This window comes from Rana temporaria, chromosome 5 (genome assembly GCF_905171775.1).
Source record: "Rana temporaria chromosome 5, aRanTem1.1, whole genome shotgun sequence".
NCBI lineage: Eukaryota > Metazoa > Chordata > Amphibia > Anura > Ranidae > Rana > Rana temporaria.
Genome location: NC_053493.1, coordinates 32,185,211 through 32,206,434, shown reverse-complemented (window position 1 = coordinate 32,206,434; position 21,224 = coordinate 32,185,211). Strand labels below are relative to the sequence as shown.

At 46.1% G+C, this 21,224-nt stretch overlaps 1 protein-coding gene across 1 annotated transcript in view; it reads right to left on the bottom strand.

Moving 5' to 3' along the window:
- The window catches only part of CALCR (calcitonin receptor), a 196,167-nt gene that overhangs the window by 136,889 nt on the left and 38,054 nt on the right, over nucleotides 1-21,224 (bottom strand). The window contains exons 2-3 of the mRNA XM_040352334.1: nucleotides 13,361-13,514; nucleotides 3,425-3,535 (exon numbers count right to left, since the gene is read on the bottom strand). Of these exons, the coding sequence (XP_040208268.1) occupies nucleotides 3,425-3,535; nucleotides 13,361-13,514 (265 nt within the window). The remainder of the gene's footprint in view (nucleotides 1-3,424; nucleotides 3,536-13,360; nucleotides 13,515-21,224) is intronic.

The window sequence follows — 21,224 nt, the reverse complement described above, 5'->3', positions numbered from 1 at the left end:
GGCACAGTGGCAGTGTTTGAGGGCACAGTGGCAGTGTTTGAGGGCACAGTGGGAGCATTGGATGGCACAGTGGCAGCATTGGATGGCACAGTGGCTGCGTTTGATGGGCACAGTGGCAACGTTTGATGGGCACAGTGGCTGCGTTTGATGGGCACAGTGGCTGCGTTTGATGGGCACAGTGGCAACGTTTGATGGGCACAGTGGCAACGTTTGATGGGCACAGTGTCTGCGTTTGATGGCACAGTGGCTGCAATTAATGTGTTTTTTTTTAAATTTTGAGCACCAGCCACCACTGGCCGTGATGGTACCACAGCGACTGGCATAGGACATGGAGCCTGCATAGAAGGAAGAGCAACTAAACATCAGTGCTGGGGACACAATTTCTCCCACTGACCATTGACACCAGTGATGAGACACCATTCCTCTTATTGACCACAGACACCAATGCTGGAGAACCATTCTTTTCACTGACTACTGACATCAATCATAGGGGATCCTTCCTCCCACTCACCACAGATACCAATGCTGAGGCATTATTCCTCTCACTCACCTCTAAAACCAATGCTGGGACACTATTTTTCCCACTGACCACTGACACCAATGATAAGAGACCATTCTTCCCACTCACTACTGACTCAAAAGCCATTGTATTATTCCTCCCACGACCACTGACACCAATGATAGACCATTCTTTCCACTCACCACTGACACCAATGTCAGGGCATTATTCTTCTCACTAACCACTAACATCAATGATGAGACACCATTCCTAACTGACCACTGGACAACAATGCAGGGGCACCAATGATAGGAGATCCTTCCTCCCACCCACCACTGACCCCATTGCTCTGTCATTATTCTTCCTGTTGACCACTAACATCAATAATGAGGCACCATACTTCCTATTAACCATGAATGCCAATGCTGGGACACCATTTCTCCCAATTGACACTGACACAAATGATAGGGGACCATTCCTCCCATTTGCAGAAGCAAAAGTCCTCCCACTGATCACTGATACTAATTCTTCTACTGACAGCGGGGCATTTACTACTCCCAGTAACCACAGAGGCAGTTATTACTCCCATTGACCACCAAAGCATGGGCATTTATTTCTCCCACTGACCTCTGATGCTTTATTACCCCTACTGACATCTGACACCAGGGCATGCATTTTTTACTCTCTGATGAAGGGTTGTTGTTTTTTTTGATGCAGGGGAAATTTGTTTACTCCTCCTTGCTCAGCCTAAATCTCAAGCAGGCTGTTGGACAATAAACCAACTCGTTGTTTAAAAAGTTGGGATCAGTATCGGTGACGATACTGAGTATTTTCACAAATATTTGTACTTGTGAAAATGCTCCAGATACCAAAACCGATACTTTGCATTGAGATTTGCATCCATACAAAATTAATGTATGCACTGCAAAAAATCTCATGCATTTTAAACAGGAATGCGGTGCGATTCCTGTCCGAACTGCATGTGGTTTCCCATACCACTCCTGTGTGATCCCAGACCAAATTCACTATGACAAGCCTGGAATCACCCATGAGCACTGGGGATGTAAATTGCACCGCAAAGTATCACTACTTGGATATAGTCGAGTCCCTATTTAAAAGTTTGGGGGCCTACTGTAGATGATGGTGAGCCTTTTAGACCCAACTGGCATCACCGAAATAGATATGCAGTCAGCCAGGCATTGAACTAACAACCTCAACTTTCATGGCTTTACCTTTACACCTTCACTTTCATAAGGCCATTTGTAATGTGTCTAGAAATGACTGCACCAGAATTAGGCCTCCTACACACGACCGAGAAACTCGACGGGCAAAACACATCGTTTTGCTCGTCGAGTTCCTTGTGAAGCCGCCGAGGATCTCGGCGAGCCAAGTTTTGCCATTGACTAACGAGGAAATAGAGAACATGTTCTCTATTTGGCTCGACGAGTTCCTCGTCGGTTTCCTCGGCCAAAAGTGTACACACGACCGGTTTCCTCGGGAGAGTACGGCTCCCATCGATTTTCTGGCTAAATTCTGCCGAGAAACTCGGTCGTGTGTACGGGGCCTTAGAGCCAGCACTCTCTGTAATCAGCTCCTAGCAACAGATCTGGTCAGACATGCTCCCTCTCTTCCTTTAGGCTCCATGCACACTGAAGCTGATAAAAGCTTTAAAAAAACGCCAGTAGCTTTGCAGGGAGCCTTTCAACGGTTTTTAGTGTTTTTGCAATAGCTTTAATCAGCGTTTTTCAGTGTAGCTTTTTTTTTTCCTTTTTTTTTAACAATGGATTAAAACAACGCTAAACTAAACAATGGATTAAAACAACGCTAAACCTCAACTTTCATGGCTTTACCTTTACACCTTCACTTTCATAAGGCCATTTGTAATGTGTCTAGAAATGACTGCACCAGAATTAGGCCTCGTACACACGACCGAGAAACTCGACGGGCAAAACACATCGTTTTGCTCGTCGAGTTCCTTGTGAAGCCGCCGAGGATCTCGGCGAGCCAAGTTTTCCCATTGACTAACGAGGAAATAGAGAACATGTTCTCTATTTGGCTCGACGAGTTCCTCGTCGGTTTCCTCGGCCAAAAGTGTACACACGACCGGTTTCCTCGGCAGAATACGGCTCCCATCGATTTTCTGGCTAAATTCTGCCGAGAAACTCGGTCGTGTGTACGGGGCCTTAGAGCCAGCACTCTCTGTAATCAGCTCTTAGCAACAGATCTGGTCAGACATGCTCCCTCTCTTTAAAAAACGCCAGTAGCTTTGCAGGGAGCCTTTCAACGGTTTTTAGTGTTTTTGCAATAGCTTTAATCAGCGTTTTTCAGTGTAGCTTTTTTTTTTCCTTTTTTTTTAACAATGGATTAAAACAACGCTAAAAAACGCTGGCACTGGCGTTTTTGAGAGTTTTTTTGCGTTTTTCAGCGTTTTGCGTTTTTGAGCGTTTTTCCCCGCCAAAAAACGGCACTTTAAACGCAAATTTTGGGCGTTCAGAAAAAAGCCAATAAACTCCAAAGCTCATTAACACTAAAAAACTCCCAGGTGTGCATGGGCACATAGGCTAACATAGAGTTCAGTTTATGGGCTTAAAAAAAAAAGCCAAAACGCCAATAAACTGCAGTTTATCAGCTTCAGTGAACATGGAGCCTTATAGTAGAAGTTTCTATGAGGATGCTTGGGGGTGTAGCTGTTACTCAGCTCTGCCAGCATAGAACACTGACGTGTTAGTGCAAGAAAGTGCATTTTTACTAAGTAATTTAAAGCCATTTCAAGAGGAAATTTGCCACAAATTCCATTCATGGGTACAGGACCGTGTGTATGCATAAAAAATGATGTGAACTCAAATGCATAAAGACAACACTGTGAATGAGAGTAAGCCTGTAATTTACAGAAACACAATCACAGAAAATAAATCAGTGATCTACCTGTAGGATCAAAATCTGCAAAATAGTCTGGACAGTTCTGGGTAACATTTTGTCCGGCCGGAGCGTCGTCCCAGCAAAGCCACCCATCCCAGGTGCGGTTACAATACAGACCTATTCATTAAAAGAATACACAGATTTATTTACTGGCAGATATGCCTTTGTACAAACATAAAATATATCAATTATACTGAAAGTGTTACTAAACCCAGGAGCCTGCATTCACTATATCTGGTCTCCCACAGTACACAGAACATGAAAATGCAATTATTTTCATAAATATTAATTGCTAAATACCTTTTCTCATTAGTATTATATAGCAGTCTTGTGACCTCTATGAATGTCTGGTTAAAGCTTGTTGGAGGAGTTTTCATTCTACTCTGACTGTCCTATGAAGCTGTAGATCCCCTGACCCTCTGTCTGGATTGGCCCTGTGCTGATCACATTCACCATCCCTAGGAAAAATAAATAAAAAATACTATAGCAACACACTCTGAACTGAGCATGTGCAGAGTGACTCCAAAGGCTCTGCCCTATCAGGAGGTGGATTGGGTACAGTGGAAGAAGGGGAGGATCAGATATTACAGGATCAAATAGCTTTATTACACAATGTGGTTTAACCCCTTAGGTTTCACAATGAGTATAATGAAAATACAGACTGATTTTACTGTTGTGGGTTTACTAACACTTTAAAGCTGAACTCTGGGCAAAAGAAATGTCATTTAAACATATACGGTATTCTTTTACAGTCACAAAGGATGTAAATCCACTTTGTGTGCATTATTTTGACTGAACAAAACCAGATAATGCATTGTAAAAGTAGCAGTGTGCTGTACATAGCCTGTGCTGAGAGTAGAGCTTTGGGAGGGACCTAGCAGCTCCACCCAATACAGGCTGCCTATAGATAAATACAGGAAGGGGCGGAGACAAGACTGGTCACCCTGCACAAGGAGTGAGAGAAGCAGTGACCGGTCTTTATTACAGGAGGTTCCTACACAGAGGTAAATTGCAGAATAGTTTGATGCTGGATTATTGCACAGATCTGGATGAAATGCGCAAATGACACCAAGATTCAGGTAAGTGTAGCCCCCTGGTGTTTACTATAAAATGTAGTCTGCCAGGTAGTAAGGGTCTTGGCTATTTGTTAGAGGAACCACTGTTTTTTCTCCTTAAATCTGGATTTGCCACACTTCTCGCTTCTGTGACTGGGTGGAACTGTTGCGGGTGACTTTGGATTGACGAGAGCCTAGCAAAGTCGGACTATGAGTGGTGTGATGGAGTTGATAAAATGATTATTTTGGGTTTATGTTATTTTTCTCCTAACCACTCAAATATTGCTTTCTTTCTCATATTGTTTTGTTTCTTTTATTTCTTGATATATATATATATATATATATATATATATATATATATATATACATATATATACATGTATAGTGTATGTGTGTAATACGCTAGCATTGTTTTCCTTGAAAGAGTCATTATAGAGTTAAATCTCGGCCCGGGAAGTAAAACTGAAAACAGACGTCTCCAAACACCCCTTCTACTGCACTCCAAACCAGCTGCTACCCCTCCTCCCTCTTTCCACCAAGCAAAGGAAAGATGGCCCCCATGAGTAAAGCATCATGGCAAGCAGAAGATGTAACAAGAGAAGACTATATGAATCAGCCAATCAGATGCACCCATATGAATGATGGTTGCTTATGTCACTCTGTCTATAAAGCTGTGACTTTCAATAAAGCTCCTTCTCTTGCTGTTGGGATGGTGAAGGATGCAGACTGAATTGATTTTCCCTCTTGTTTGCATGTTTTACTATTATGAAATTTGGCTCAGAGGCAGATTAGGTAATGCCCTGGAGTTGTGCCAGGGGACATCTTTATCAGTGGATGGGTTGTCTCAGCCAATTGGCAGGGGTCTCTTTAGTCCCTTGGCCTGCTGGGGGATCCTATTTATTTGGGTGATCGCTGTTCTGTGCCACCTAGACGGCTGTCTGGGTGGACGTGTGATGGAATGACCCGGGTTGCTGGGCCAGAAGCCAGAGGCCCATCCCGGGAGTACCTGGTTGCTAGGCTGTCTATCCAGGAGTAGGAGAAGCAGAGTGGGGTCGGGACTCCAGGCTTGGAGTCCAACCAAGTTGCAGGTTCGGCCAGATGGGGTACCAAGTTGTTGCTATCAGGGATGATCATTATGTTTGCCAACGGCAATCAAGGCCAGAGGTAAAGGGAAAGCAGTCACACCAAGGGACTGACTGACTGTTATCACAAGCCAGGTTATGGAAGTCTGAAAGAACTACCAGAGCAGAGCAGCGTTTTTCACTAGTTAGGGATGGTGATGAAGTGGGAAAGCTTCAGCAAGTGCCAAGCCAGGGACCCAGCAGGATAGCGGGGGTGACGCTTGAGCAGTATACAGCAGGATAGCTGTGGAAGAGCTCAGGGCATCCAATGACAATTGGGATATTGAAGTCTAGTGAAAGAATAGGAGCTCTGTCAGTGAAGATCTACAGTGGGACACTGTGAGATGTAAGAGAAGATCTATACCAAGTTACTGTGAGTTACATGTAAGGATCACTACTGACTGTTACAAGTGTCATAGGACAGTGGTCCCCAACCTTTTTGGCCCCGGGGATCGGCTGCGTAGAAGAAAATTGTGCCAAGGATTGGGGGCACTATTTTTCGCGGGCAATGGCTGTTTTTTAGCTCTTCAATCATGCCGGCACCATGCTTGTTATGGTGTCAGGGTGATTGAAGCGCATTTTTTCTATTATTACATTGTAGTAATGAATTAAATTATTCAACTCACCATAATGTAGAATCAGTCGAAGCCCCGGCGTGTCACTTGCCACTGTCGCCTGCTACCAGATGTGGATAGTCACTTGCCATGCTGCCTGTCACCAGATGTGGAATGTCACATGCCACGCTGCCTGCCACAAGATGTGGATTGCCACCTGCCACATTGCCTGTCACCAGATGTGGATTGCCACCTGCCACATTGCCTGTCACCAGATGTCACCACATTGCCTGTCACCAGATGTCACCACATTGCCTGTCACCAGATATCACCACCTTGCCTGTCACCAGATGTCACCACATTGCCTGTCACCAGATGTCACCACATTGCCTGTCACCACATTGCCTGTCACCAGATGTCACCACATTGCCTGTCACCACATTGCCTGTCACCAGATGTCACCACATTGCCTGTCACCAGATGTTACCACATTGCCTGTCACCAGATGTCACCACATTGCCTGTCACCACAATCTGCGCCGGCTGAACAAGGAATCTAAGTGGCAGAGAGATTTCTTGTTCAAAGGAAGAGAGGCTGAAGATATCTGAGTCCACAAAAAGGAAGGGATATGATGGTACTAACCTGGATGCCATTAGGAGCTGCAGGAGAGCGGTATGAGATGATGTCATCTTTCTGCTCCCCGCCGCATCTCCGACATACAGAGCACTGGCACTGAGGGCGGAAGAGCGGTGATGCGGGGGGGCGGAGAGAGATATCATCTCTGCTTGCCCGCTCGCTTTTTCCCCATCCACACAGCGCTCTCATGCCGGTGTCCTGCGGGCATTATGCGCCGGGGGAAAGTTCTCGGGAAGACAACGGCAGCCCAGCATCTCCCTTGCCGGCCGCCCGCACCTGCGGCCCAGCTGAAGAAGAGCCTCGGCCCGGTAGTGGGCCGGGGACCGGGGGTTGGGGAACACTGTCATAGGAGACAGCAGTTCTACAAATACAGGGACCGTATCCGGCTGGAAGGCCCTTAACCTGTATAGCTGTCTGTCTATTTTGTCTCGGAGTCTGCCAATTACCATTGCATCTGCCTAAGGGTGTCCTGGCCCTAACCCTCTCTCCTCCAGTTCTTGTTAAGAGTGAATAAATCTCTTCTGTTTGCATCCAAAAAGTGATTTGCGCCAAATCATTCCATCTTGTGTTACACCCACAATGCCTCGTAATCCACACCCAAAAGGAAGGATGTCTGCTCTCCCTGATCCTAGAGGTCACCATTAGGCCTTTGGAGGTCAGGGCCAGCGCTACATAAGAAAACATGTGTCTCTATTCAATGTAGATTTAGTCCTAATCATCAACATCTGACATAAGTTTTAACTAATGCAATTACAAAAGCTGTTTTCAGGCTTTGAAAATCTGCGGCTTGAAGTAGATACATACAGGGAGCGGCTGAAAGAAGTTGGAGGAGATCAGCAACGCTGAGATGTGAAGAAATGCAGTGGTGGACCTTCAAGTCAAGGAAGCCAAACTCTATTGAGTATGAGGTTTGCATCAAATGTCAAATGATATTACCCACATCTAGTAAACAGTGGGCTTGATTTACTAAAGGCAAATCCATTTTGCACTACAAGTGCACTTGGAAGTGCAGTCGCTTTAGATCTGAGGGGAAGATCTGAAATGAGGGGAAGCTCTGCTGATTTTTTCATCCAATCACGTACAAGCAAAAATTATGTTTTTTTATTTTCCTTGCATGTCCCTTTCAGATCTACAGGGACTGCACTTGTGGTGGAAAGTGGATTTGCCTTTAGTAAATAAACCCCAATGTGTCACTGACTTCAGAATGGTAGCTTTTTGGTTACCGGTAATTCAATATCCCTGGAATTAACCACTCGTGGACCCCCCATCCACAATACACTGCAGCAGCCGGCGAACAACAAACAATTAGGGATGTTCGCGGCAAATTCGAAAAGCCGCGGAACACACTGTTAAAGTCTATGGGAGCAATCTAAAGTGCTAATTTTAAAGGCTAATATGCAATTTATTGTCCTAAAAAGTGTTTGGGGACCTGGGTCCTGGGTCCTGTCCCAGGGGACATGTATCAATGCAAAAAAAAGTTTTAAAAACGGCCGTTTTTTCGGGAGCAGTGAATTTAATAATGCTATAAGTGAAACAATAAAAGTGAAATATTCCTTTAAATTTTGTACCTAGGGGGGGGGGGGTGTAAAGTTAGTATGTGAAATATCGCATGTATCCAGTACTTAGAACTGTCCCTGCACAAAGTGTCATTTCTGAAAGGAAAAAAAGTCTTTTAAAACCGGCTTTGCAGATATAATGAATTGTCGGCTCTGGCAATTCAGAGCAAATTCATTCATAAAAAAAAAAAAAATAGCGTGGGGGTCCCCCCAAATTCCATTACCAGGCCCTTTAAAAAAAATGACGTGGGGTTCCCCCCAAATATCCATTCCAGACCCTTCAGGTCTGGTGTGGATTTTAAGGGGAACTCCACCTCAAATTTAAAAAAAAAATGGCGTGGAGTTCCCCCAAAAATTCACACCAGACCCCTTATCCGAGCCCGTTAACCTGGCCGGCCGCAGAAAAGAGGGGGGGACAGCGTGCGCCCCCCCCTCTCCTGAACCGTACCAGGCCACATGCCCTCAACATGGGGAGGATGTCCCCATGTTGATGGGGACAAGGGCCTTATCCCCACAACCCTTGCCCGGTGGTTGTGGGGGTCTGCGGGCGGGGGGCTTATCAGAATCTGGAAGACCCCTTTAACAAAGGGGACCCCCAGATCCTGGCCCCCCTATGTGAATTGGTAATGGGGTACATTGCTGGGCTTCCCCAGTGACGTATTAGGGGTGTTCGCAGCAAATTCGAAAAGCTGCGGAGCAGGATCTGGATCTGGGGGTCCCCTTTGTTAAAGGGGTCTTCCAGATTCTGATAAGCCCCCCGCCCGCAGACCCCCACAACCACTGGGCAAGGGTTGTGGGGATGAGGCCCTTGTCCCCATCAACATAGGGACATCCTTCCCATGTTGAGGGCATGTGGCCTAGTACGGTTTAGGAGAGGGGGGGCCGCACTCTGTCCCCCCTTCTTTTCTGCGGCCGGCCAGGTTAACGTGCTCGGATAAGGGGTCTGGTGTGAATTTTTGGGGGAACTCCACGTCATTTTTTTAAATTGACGGGGGGGTTCCCCTTAATATCCATTCCAGACCTGAAGGGCCTGGTAATGGAATTTGGGGGGACCCCCACGCTATTTATTATTATTCTTTTTTATGAATGAATTCGCTCTGAATTGCCGAAAGCCGACAATTCATTATAGCCGCAAAGTCGGTTTTAAAATACTTTTTTTCCTTTCAGAAATGACACTTTGTGCAGGGACAGTTCGAAGTACTGGAAACATGCGCTATTTCACATGCTAACTTTACACCCCCCCAGGTATGAAATTTAAAGGAATATTTCACTTTTATTGTTTCACTTTTAGCATTATTAAATTCACTGCTCCCGAAAAAACGTCAGTTTTTAAATCTTTTTTTTGCATTGATACATGTCCCCTGGGACAGGACCCAGGTCCCCAAACACTTTTTAGGACAATAATTTGCATATTAGCCTTTAAAATTAACACTTTAGATTTCTCCCATAGACTTTAACAGGGTGTTCCACGGCTTTTCTAATTTGCGGCGAACACCCCTAATTGTTCGTTGTACACCGAACAGGCAAACAGGCAATGTTCGAGTCGAACATGAGTTCGACTCGAACTCGAAGCTCATCCCTAGTCCTTATTTCTTCTGAGAAATCCTCACTTCCTGTTCTTCTGTCTGTAACTCCATACAGTAATGTGAGGCTTTCTCCCTGGTGTGGAGTGTCGTGCTTGCCCCCTCCCTTGGCCTACAGGAGAGTCAGGATGCCCACTAACACACAGCTCCTTTCTCTATCTGCAACGTAGAGAGCGTCCTGACTCTCCTGTAGTCCGGGGGGGGGGGCGAGCACGACACTCCACACCAGGGAGAAAGCCTCGCATTACTGTGTGGAGTTACAGACAGAAAAACAGGAAGTGAGGATTTCTCAGAAGAAATAAGGACATTTAAAAGCAAAATGGAAGGATGAGGTAAGTGAAGGAGGACTGCACTAAGGTAAAGGAAGCTATTTAGGGAAAAAACATTTTACCTTTACAACCCCTTTAAAGTGTTACTAAACCCACAACAGTAAAATCAATGTTACTTTTTTCAAGCGTGTTACCGCAAAAGGAAAGCTAACCAAAATCCAATCCCCCTCAGCTGCTCCATAAAATATTGGTTTAGCTTTAGGAGAATCAGAATTCTATTATCCAATTTCAACAGTTTAGTGATAAAAAGGGAAAAGCTTACAAAATGCCACTCGGCGGCCTGCAATCCTCCTCCAGCACGGTGCTGGGAAATATATCGTTACATTCCGGCTTTGTCCTCTAAGAATTTCTATTGGATTTCCTATCGCCGAGATAAAAACGTTTCCAGGAACAAGCACAGAACTTTATTGGATTCTGGACCAGATCTGTTCTTAGAGAAGCGGTGAAGGTTGTTTGGGGGACATTCGAATTACTCGAGCCAGACGTGCCGTGTAGATGTGTTTTCCCTACAGGTGAAAGTGACTGACATCTGTAATTATGAATGTATAGAGTGGGGGGGATTATGATTTATCGGAATATGGTGGGATCTTTATCAGCGCGTATCCAAAACGACTTTCTGTACGGATTTCCAAAGATAATATTTTTTTAATTTACGGTTTGGCGAAATAGGCCACTTTTATGAGTTTTGCTTCTATAGACGTTATACATTTAAGCGCATTGCTGTGTTGGTATTAATACAGCTTTTAAATGTGATATGTGTCAGTTCTCTGAGATGCTGGCTTATTGTACGTAAGAGAGCAAGAGCTTTACATTACTTATATTTTATTAAAGGTAATTCAATGGCTGAATAGGAGAGGGTGGTAGAGGGAGCCCGGGTTCACGTTACAATAAAAATGGATAAAAAATACACCCAGTGAAAGCATATGTACTGTATGTATGTTCTGTACTAATGGGGCACAAAAAACAAAAAGAAAAATATTATTACGCTGCACTGGTTGAATGTTTTGCAGTGCTTTAAAACAGAAAATAATGCATTTGGCCACTAGATGGCATTTTCTATGGTGCTTATGGTACTCTATAGTGCCATCTACTAATGAAAAACATTTAAAAGAGAAGTCTGTTTTTTTTTTCTTTAATTTAGATTCATACTTACCTAGATGGACGTCCCAGAGCTTCCTGATGACGGCCCATGGATTGGCTGAAATGCGTCGAGACTTGATCTCGTCATCGCGACACACGTACACTCATGCTACTTCTGGGAATCGGCAGATTTCGGCCCGATTTCCCGCCCAAAAAGCACATGCTGTACACACAGGGTGCCAGGACGATAGGCACTATTAAATGTGAGTGTAATTTTACACCTGTTTTTCCCTAATAAACTTACAAACGAAGGATAACAGCCACCTCGTGCTCAGTCTGACACACCGCTACAAAGATCTCGGTAAAGAGCCTCCAACGGAGGCTCTTTACCACGTGATCAGCCCTGTCCAATTACGGCTGATCACGATGTAAACAGGAAGAGCCGTTGATTGGCTTTTCCTCACTCGCGCCTGACAGACACGAGTAGAGGAGAGATGATTGGCTGCTCTCCTGACAGGGGGGGTCTGTGCTGATTGTTTATCAGCGCAGCCTCCCCCCTTCGATGCCCGCCCAGGACCACCAGGATGCCGCCAGGACCACCAGGGATGGCCACCCACACTGGACCACCAGGTATGCCCCCCTAGACCACCAGGGATATGCCAATCAGTGCCCAGGCAGCTGCCAATCAAAGCCCATCCACAATGCGTGCCAGTGTCAGTGCCACCAGAGATGCTTATCAGTGCCATCTATCAGTGCCGCATATCAGTGCCCATTAGTGCAATGTATAAGGGCCCATCAGTGCCGCCTATCAGTGCCACCCATAAGTACCCATCAGTGCAGCCTTTCAGTGCCCATCAGTGCCACCCATGAGTGGCCATCAGTGCCGCCTATCAATGCCCATCAGTTCTGCATATCAGTGCCACCCATCAATGCTGCCTACCAGTGTCCATTAGTGCCAACTCATTGGTGCTGCCTCATCGGTGCCGCCTTATCAGTGCCCATCAGTGAAGGAGAAAACATACTTATTTACAAAATTTTATAACAGAAACAAAAGAAAAAAAAATTCAAAGTTTGGGTACAGTGTAACATTACTGCACAATTGTCATTTAAAGCGGAGGTTCCGCGAAATAAAAAATATAAAAAAATATTAAAAGCCAGAAACTACAAATACTGCAGCTGCTGACTTTTAACCACTTGCTTACTGGGCACATATACCCCCTTCCTGCCCAGGTGAAAATTCAGCTTTCAGCACTGTCACGCTTTGAATGATAATTGCGCGGTCGTGCGACATGGCTCCCAAACAAAATTGACGTGCTTTTTCCCCCCACAAATAGAGCTTTCTTTTGGTGATATTTGATCACCTCTGCGGTTTTTATTTTTTGGGATATAAACAAAAATAGAGCGACAATTGTGAAAAAATATATTTTTATTTTTACTTTTTGCTATAATAAATATCCATATTTTTGGTAAAAAAAAAAAAAAAAATCGCTCATCTCTCTGCTGCCCCCCTCCGCCATCCTGGGTGAGGAAATAAGGAACTGAAGCCTTGCGGCTTCACTTCCTGGTTCCTTACTGCGCATGTGCGAGTAGCGCGGCACGTTCCCAGTGGTCCCCGCTACCTTCTGGGACCTGTGTGTTTCCCAAAAGGGAGCGGGGGAGGGGTTACACAAAGGGGCGTGACTCCCGTGGGAGTCTCTCCCCGGAAGTGGGTGCAAATACTTGTATTATACAGGTATCCGCACCCCCTCCCCCCTGAAAGGTGCCAAATGTGACACCGGAGGGGGGGAGGGTTCCAAAAAGTGGAGGTTCCATTTTTTCCAGTTTCCATTTTAATCTGCCTGGAGTTCAGCTATAAACCCCTAAAAAAAAGAACTATCAACATACATTTTTTTCTTAACATAATTGTTATCTATGGAGGAGTGAGAAATAAATCCTGAATCTGCAGTACGCTGTGATATAAAATAAATCCAGCAACAATATAAAGACAACATAGTAGAACAGAAGTGAAAAATGATGAAGGTGGTTCACCTGATTTGGAATACGGCGCATCCCTTTTCATTTTCTCGTAACATTTGAACTGGGAGTTTATGATTCTTTGCCTGGCGATGGCTTCCTCGTGGGCGAGTGGCATGAGGGTGGGATCGGCATAGTTGACTGTAGAGGTGTGACCTGGAACCATTCTCTGCACAGAAAGGAAATATGTTACAGCAACATTGGAAGAAAGAGTCAACATTTCTTGGGCTTAAAGGAAAACTTGCTGACCTACTTGTGAAAATGTAACATGCCTGACTGTCCCAACACTTTCTGAGTCCCTGACCCATAAATAGGCAAATCAGAAGCTATCACTTCAATGGCTGCATGCTTGTTCCAGGTCAGTGACCCAGAATGTATTGAAGCCAAAAAGATAAGCATGGCAGACAGCCAACAAGCATTTAAAAAAGAAGGTGAGAAGTATGTTATGTGAGGCTCGGTTTTATCAAACAGCGATATCATTTATGATGTGCTACCTGGCAATTAAGCCATCCTAGACTAAGATACACTATATTACCAAAAGTATTGGGACACCTGCCTTTGCACACACATGACCTTTAATGGCATCCCAGTCTTAGGGGCAGATCCACAAACAGAGTACGCCGGCGTATCTAATGATACACCGGCGCACTTTCAAATTTCCCGCGTCATATCTTTGGTTTGAATCCTCAAACCAATATACGACGGCATCTGGGTTAGATCCGACAGGCGTACAGCTTCATACGCCTTCGGATCTTAGATGCAATACTTCGGCGTCCGCTGGGTGGAGTTCACGTTGTTTTCCGCGTTGAGTATGCAAATTAGCTATTTCCGACGATCCACGAAGGTACGCGCGGCCGTCGCATTCTCTTACGTTGTCTCTAGTCGGCTTTTTCCGGCGTATAGTTAAAGCTGCTGTTTTGCAGCGTATAGTTAGACTTGCCATGTTAAGTATGGCCGTCGTTCCCGCGTTTAATTTGAATTTTTTTTTTTGTTTGCGTAAGTCGTCCGTGAATCGGGATGGACGTAATTTACGCCCACGTTCAAAAAAATGACATCCTTGCGACGTCATTTCGCGCAATGCACAGCGGGAAATTTAGGGACGGCGCATGCGCCGTTCGTTCGGCGCGGGGACACGCTTCATTTAAATGAAACATGCCCCCTACCCGCCCAACTTGAATTCCGCTCTGTTACGCCGCTTGAGATACACTACGCCGCCGTAACTTACGGCGCAAAATCTTTATGGATTCGAACCAAAGCCAGGTAAGGTACGGCGGCGTAGCGTATCTCAGATACGATGCGCCGGGGCAGATCTTTGTGAATCTGCCCCAATGTCTGTAGGGTTCAATATTGAGTTGGCCCACTCTTTGCAGCTATAAGGCCCCGTACACACGACAGAGTTTCTCGGCAGAATTCACCGAGAAACTCGGTCAAAACCCGGATTCTGCCGAGAAACTCTGTCGTCTGTACAGTTTTGGCTCGATGGAGCCGCCGAGGAGCTCGACAAGAAAATAGAGAACATGTTCTCTATTTTCTCGTTGTTCTATGGGAGAAGGCGGCCCGCCGAGCTCCTCGGCGGCTTCATCCCAAAACTCGACGAGGAACTCGACGTGCTTTGCACGTCGAGTTCCTCGGCCGTGTGTACGGGGCCTAACAGCTTCACCTCTCCTGGGAAGGCCGTCCACAAGGTTTAGGAGTGTGTCTATGGGAATGTTTGACCATTCTTCCAGAAGAGCATTTGTGAGGTCAGGCACTGATATTGGAAGAGAAGGCCTGGCTCGCAGTCTCTGCTCTAATTCATGTCAAAGTTGTTCTATCGGGTTGCGTGCCAGTCAAGTTCTTCCACCCCAAGAGGACCTGTCATGCTTATTTCTATTACATGGGATGTTTACATTCCTTGTAATATGAATAAAAGTGATAAAATAAATAAAAAATAAAGAGACAGTGTAAAAAAAAAAAAGAAAAAAGAAAAACGAAAATGTAAAAAGAAAAAAAGAAAAATGAAAGCGCCCCGTGCTCGCATGCAGAAGTGAACGCATACGTAAGTCGTGCCCTCATATGTAAACACATGTGAGGTATCACCACTATTCAGGGCCGGATTAACAATGGGGCTGATGGAGCTGCAGCTCCAGGCCCCTTTCTCAAGATAGGCCCATTTGCCCAAAAAAAAAAAAAAAAAAAATTTTTTTTTTTTTTAAGATTTTTTTTTTCTAAGATCGAATTTGGGGGGTTGTAGCTCGATGACCAGAGGTCACAGAAACCCCACATTTGGGGGTAGGCATGGGAAGAGCTACCCCACAACTGGTTAAAATATGGGACGGCTATCATTTATGGTTCCGGAGATACGGGCCTGCTTGCACAGCCTGTCAGAAGCTACATTCAGAGCGGCCAATATAAATACAAGCTGACACACTACAGCAGACTGATAGGATCACAGTGCTTATAATAATTATTTGTATATTACTCATGGTAATTAACCCCTTGCCACCCAGGCCAATTCTGACACTTCTCTACTACATGTAAAAATCATCATTTGTTTTTTGCTAGAAAATTACTCTATGGTGGTCTTTGCACTTTTTATGTTGCAGGGTACAGAGCTGCACGATTCTGGCTAAAATGAGAATTGCAATTTTTTTGCTTAGAAGATAGATCACGATTCTCTCACGATTGTTGCGGCGTAACATCATCTTTCACATAAAAAAAAAAAAAAAATGGGCTAACTTCACTGTTTTGTTTTTATGGTTTTTATTATTCATTGAAGTGGGAAAATGCAGTGTGACATAAAATATTGCAGCAATAGCCATTGTATTCCCTAGAGTCTCTGCTAAAATATATATAATGTTTGGCAGTTCCAAGTAATTTTCTAGCAAATAATATTGCTTTCTAACTTAAGAAACAAGTGTTGGACTTTAAGTGGTTAAATTTAGTTACAATGTTAGTTAGTTACAATGTTTCATTTTGTTTACAAACTTTGCAGACTGCCCAGATTTGTTCTTTACACACAGAAGTGTATCCCTTTGATCTAAGAAGGAAGTGTTAGTTACAATGGGCCAAATTCTCAAAAGAGATACGCAGACTTAACTGCTGTTCAGCCTGCGTATCCCTGTGCCTAACTTTGGAAACGATTCTCAAAAGGCTTTTTCCAAAGTTAGGCAGAAAATCTGACATGTGTAAGACACTTACACGGTCAGATTTTAGGATGCAGTACCGCATCCGCCACTGGGGGCATTTCTCATTGAAATGCAGCTTTGCGTATGCAAATGAGGACTTAAGCAGATTTTCAAAGCATTTCAGCACTTTGATTTCTGCCTAAGTTCCGAATTTGCCGGCGCAAAACTAGGGCTGGTTTTATAATGTGGAAAGTTAGCCAAACCTTGTAAAGGCCCATTCCAGCGACGGCATTTGGTATGCATTCCTGAGGGAGAACTCCACGGCAATTTTTAAATTCAAAACCGGCATGGGTTCCCCCCCAGGAGCATACCAGGCCCTTAGGTCTGGTATGGGTTGTAAGGAGACCCCCCTCCGCCGAAAATTCGACGTAGGGGGTCCCCCTACAATCCATACCAGACCCGTATCCAAAGCACGCTACCCGGCCGGTCAGGAATGGGAGTGGGGACGAGCGAGCGTCCCCCCCCCCCTCCTGAGCCGTGCCAGGCCGCATGCCCTCAACATGGGGGGGTTGGGTGCTCTGGGGCAGGGGGGCGCACTGCGGGCCCCCCCACCCCAGAGCACCCTGTCCCCATGTTGATGAGGACAGGACCTCTTCCCGACAACCCTTGCCATTGGTTGTCGGGGTCTGCGGGAGGGGACTTATCGGAATCTGGGAGTCCCCTTTAATAAGGGGGCCCCCAGATACCGGCCCCCCACCCTAAGTGAATGGATATGGGGTACATCGTACCCCTATCCATTCACCTGGAGGCAAAAAGTAAAATTTAGTAAACACACAACACAAGGCTTTTTAAAATAATTTATTATTCTGCTCCGGATGCCCCCCCTGTCTTCGTTATTAGCTCAATTAGCAGGGGGGGCTTCTTCTTCCACTCTCCGGGGGTCTTCCGCTCTCCGGGGGTCTTCTCCGCTCTCCGGGGGGGGCTTCTCCGGACTCCGGGGGTCTTCTTCCATCTTCTCCCCTCTTCCGCTGTTGACTCGGCGAACCCCGGTTCTTCTGCAGCTCTCCGGTGCCTTCTTCTTCAGCGCTGGCTGCCTGCTATGTTTGTGTGTTAGCTCGATTTCAAACAGGCAGCCGGCGCGGTCTTCTGTGACGTCATCTTCTCTTCTGTTCTTCTCCCCTCTTCCGATGTTGCCTCGTCGCCTGTTGTCGCTGTAATGATGGAAGCGCGCCTTGCATCCCATTTATATAGGCATCACCGTCCCATCATGCTCCGGCAGGTACCCACGTGGTGGGTGCACGTGGGTAGGCACCCACCACGTGGGTACCTACCGGAGCATGATGGGACGGTGATGCCTATATAAATGTGATGCAAGGCGCGCTTCCATCATTACAGCGACAACAGGCGACGAGGCAACATCGGAAGAGGGGAGAAGAACAGAAGAGAAGATGACGTCACAGAAGACCGCGCCGGCTGCCTGTTTGAAATCGAGCTAACACACAAACATAGCAGGCAGCCAGCGCTGAAGAAGAAGGCACCGGAGAGCTGCAGAAGAACCGGGGTTCGCCGAGTCAACAGCGGAAGAGGGGAGAAGATGGAAGAAGACCCCCGGAGTCCGGAGAAGCCCCCCCCCCCGGAGAGCGGAAGAAGAAACCCCCCCCGGAGAGCGGAGAAGACGCCCGGAGAGCGGAAGACCCCCGGAGAGCGGAAGACCCCCGGAGAGTGGAAGAAGAAGCCCCCCCGGCTAATTGAGCTAATAACGAAGACAGGGGGGGCATCCGGAGCAGAATAATAAATTATTTTAAAAAGCCTTGTGTTGTGTGTTTACCAAATTTTACTTTTTGCCTCCAGGTGAATGGATAGGGGTACGATGTACCCCATATCCATTCACTTAGGGTGGGGGGCCGGTATCTGGGGGCCCCCTTATTAAAGGGGACTCCCAGATTCCGATAAGTCCCCTCCCGCAGACCCCGACAACCAATGGCAAGGGTTGTCGGGAAGAGGTCCTGTCCTCATCAACATGGGGACAGGGTGCTCTGGGGTGGGGGGGCCCGCAGTGCGCCCCCCTGCCCCAGAGCACCCAACCCCCCCATGTTGAGGGCATGCGGCCTGGCACGGCTCAGGAGGGGGGGGGGACGCTCGCTCGTCCCCACTCCCATTCCTGACCGGCCGGGTAGCGTGCTTTGGATACGGGTCTGGTATGGATTGTAGGGGGACCCCCTACGTCAATTTTTCGGCGTGGGGGGGTCTCCTTACAACCCATACCAGACCTAAGGGCCTGGTATGCTCCTGGGGGGGGAACCCATGCCGTTTTTTTCTTTGAAAATTGGCATGGAGTTCTCCCTCTCAGGAATGCATGCTGAGCGACGCTGACATTTTTTTTTATAATTATTTGTTTTCCCGGCGCGTCTTTTTTTTTCACCCGTCGCAACTTTAGTGTCCCGTCGAAATTCTCAAAGCCGACCGGCGTTAATTACGTTCGCGCGCTGCACGTCGGGAAAATGACGTCACACGCATGCGCAGTACGGCCGGCGCGGGAGCGCGCCTCATTTAAATTTTAAACGCCCCCAGGAGAGGAGGACCGCCTTACGACGGCGGCACTTAAGTTACACAGCGTGTAATTTCTACCTAAGTGCTTTGACGATCAGGCACTTAGGTAGAAATTTTAAGTCAGTGTAACTTAACTGCTGAAATTTAAGTTACGCAGACTTTTTGAGAATTTGGCCCAATGTTTCCTGTTAAAAACTTGGCAGACTGCCCAGATATTTTCTTTTGACAGCTGAAAGTCTCTCCACTTGTTATATGAAAGAATCAGCAAACTCTGCATTGGAGATTGTCAGGGGGGTTGAATCGAGATCACAATTTTTTTAACAATTAATTGTGCAGCTCTAGCACGGTATTTGCGCAGCAATTTTTCAAACATGTTTTTTTGGAAAAAAATGTTTCATTCATTAAAAAAACAGTTAGTTAGTTAAGTTAGCACAATTTTTTTTGGTATCCTAAGCGATGCTTTACATTTTTTTAGGTTACATGTTTAGAGTTACAGAGGAGGTCTAGTACTAGAATTATTGTTCTCGCTCTAACGATCGTGGTGTATGTAACCTGTGTGTATCTGGCTTTGATACTACCAGTGCCTACCCAGCCACTGACTAGTATCTCTCCCCAGCCTGTCCCCACACACCCTCTCACCTGCTGACCTGTGGATGGGGGAATCACTCCTGCAGTGTTATTGTGTTCTGCCAGTGCGTACAATGATCAGTGTTGCTAACTTTAGCTGGCAGCACTGATTGTTTTAAGAAAAAAAAAACAGGCTGGTTGTACTCAAGTTGATTAATAGATTGACTTGTGTAAAACCAGCTAGCCCATACATAGATTGACTATGGCTGGTCTCTGCATAATTGGCGTAATTTCAATCCATGTATGACCCGCTTAACCACTACTCCGTCCCTAAATATCCTTCCACTCCTGTACATAGAGCTCACTGTCATACTCTCCACACTCCTCTCCTATACATAGTACCCACTGTCATACCCTACACACTCCTCTCCTGTACATAGTGCCCACTGTCATACCCTCCACACTCCTCTCCTGTACATAGTGCCTGCTGTCATACACTTCTCTCCTGTACTTAGTGCCCACTGTCGCACCCTCCACACTCCTCTCCTGTACATACTGCTCACTGTCATACCCTCCACACTCCTCTCCTATACATAGTGCCCACTGTCATACCCTCCACACTCCTCTCCTATACATAGTGTTCACTGTCATACCCTCCACACTCCTCTCCTATACATAGAGCCCACTATCATACCGTCTACATTCCTCTCCTGTACATACTGCCCACTGTCATACCCTCCACACTCCTCTCCTGTACATACTGCCCCATCATACCCTCCACACTTCTCTCTGGTACGTACTACCCTCTGTCATACCCCCTCACTCTTCCTGTACATACTGCCCATTGTCATACCCTTCACACTCCTCTCCTGTACATAGTGCTTTTTTCCGTACCCTTTGAACTCCTCTCCTGTACATAGTGCTTTTTTCCGTACCCTTTGAACTCCTCTCCTGTACATAGTGCTCACTGTTAGACCCTCCACATTCCTCTCCCTCACCTGCACATACTTCCCACTTATATACCGTCCATACTCCTCCCCTATGTCGCTTACCCACAAAAACAGTTCTTTAAAATTATACTGAATATCCTCAATGTTACCAGCTCTAGAATGGACACACTTTTGTTAGTTCAACTAAAGAAAATATCAGTTCTCATATTTGTTCTGCCCCATTATTAGTACTCATTTAATTTTGTGATTACTACTATGATGTATAGAGGAACATCGGGGATCTCGGCTACTCTAAATATAGCACTTATATAAAAAAGTGGCCCTGAAAATATTTTTTAAATGTTGGCAACTGTGCACTTAGGCACTGCCCAAGGGCCACCGTCCATCGGGTCAGTAGGGGGCCCCATGAGAGGCTCCTGGGATCCTGTGATAATAAAGCAGTAGTAAACTTTCCTGACATTACTACTTTTTAGAGGCCCTGGGGTAGGTTATGCCACAACGTACAAGTATGCACAGCATATTAGCACATTAGTGTACACTTACATTTTCAGACTGAGCCCTCCAGTGCTGCGCTGCGATGAATCAGGCGGGGCCTGGACACTTTCACCTTCACCCGGTCTTCCTTCTGTTCTGTGCCTTTGGTCGCTTGCCTTGGCTGGGCTGCGTTCATGTCATTCCCACGCATTTATTTATTATTTATTACAC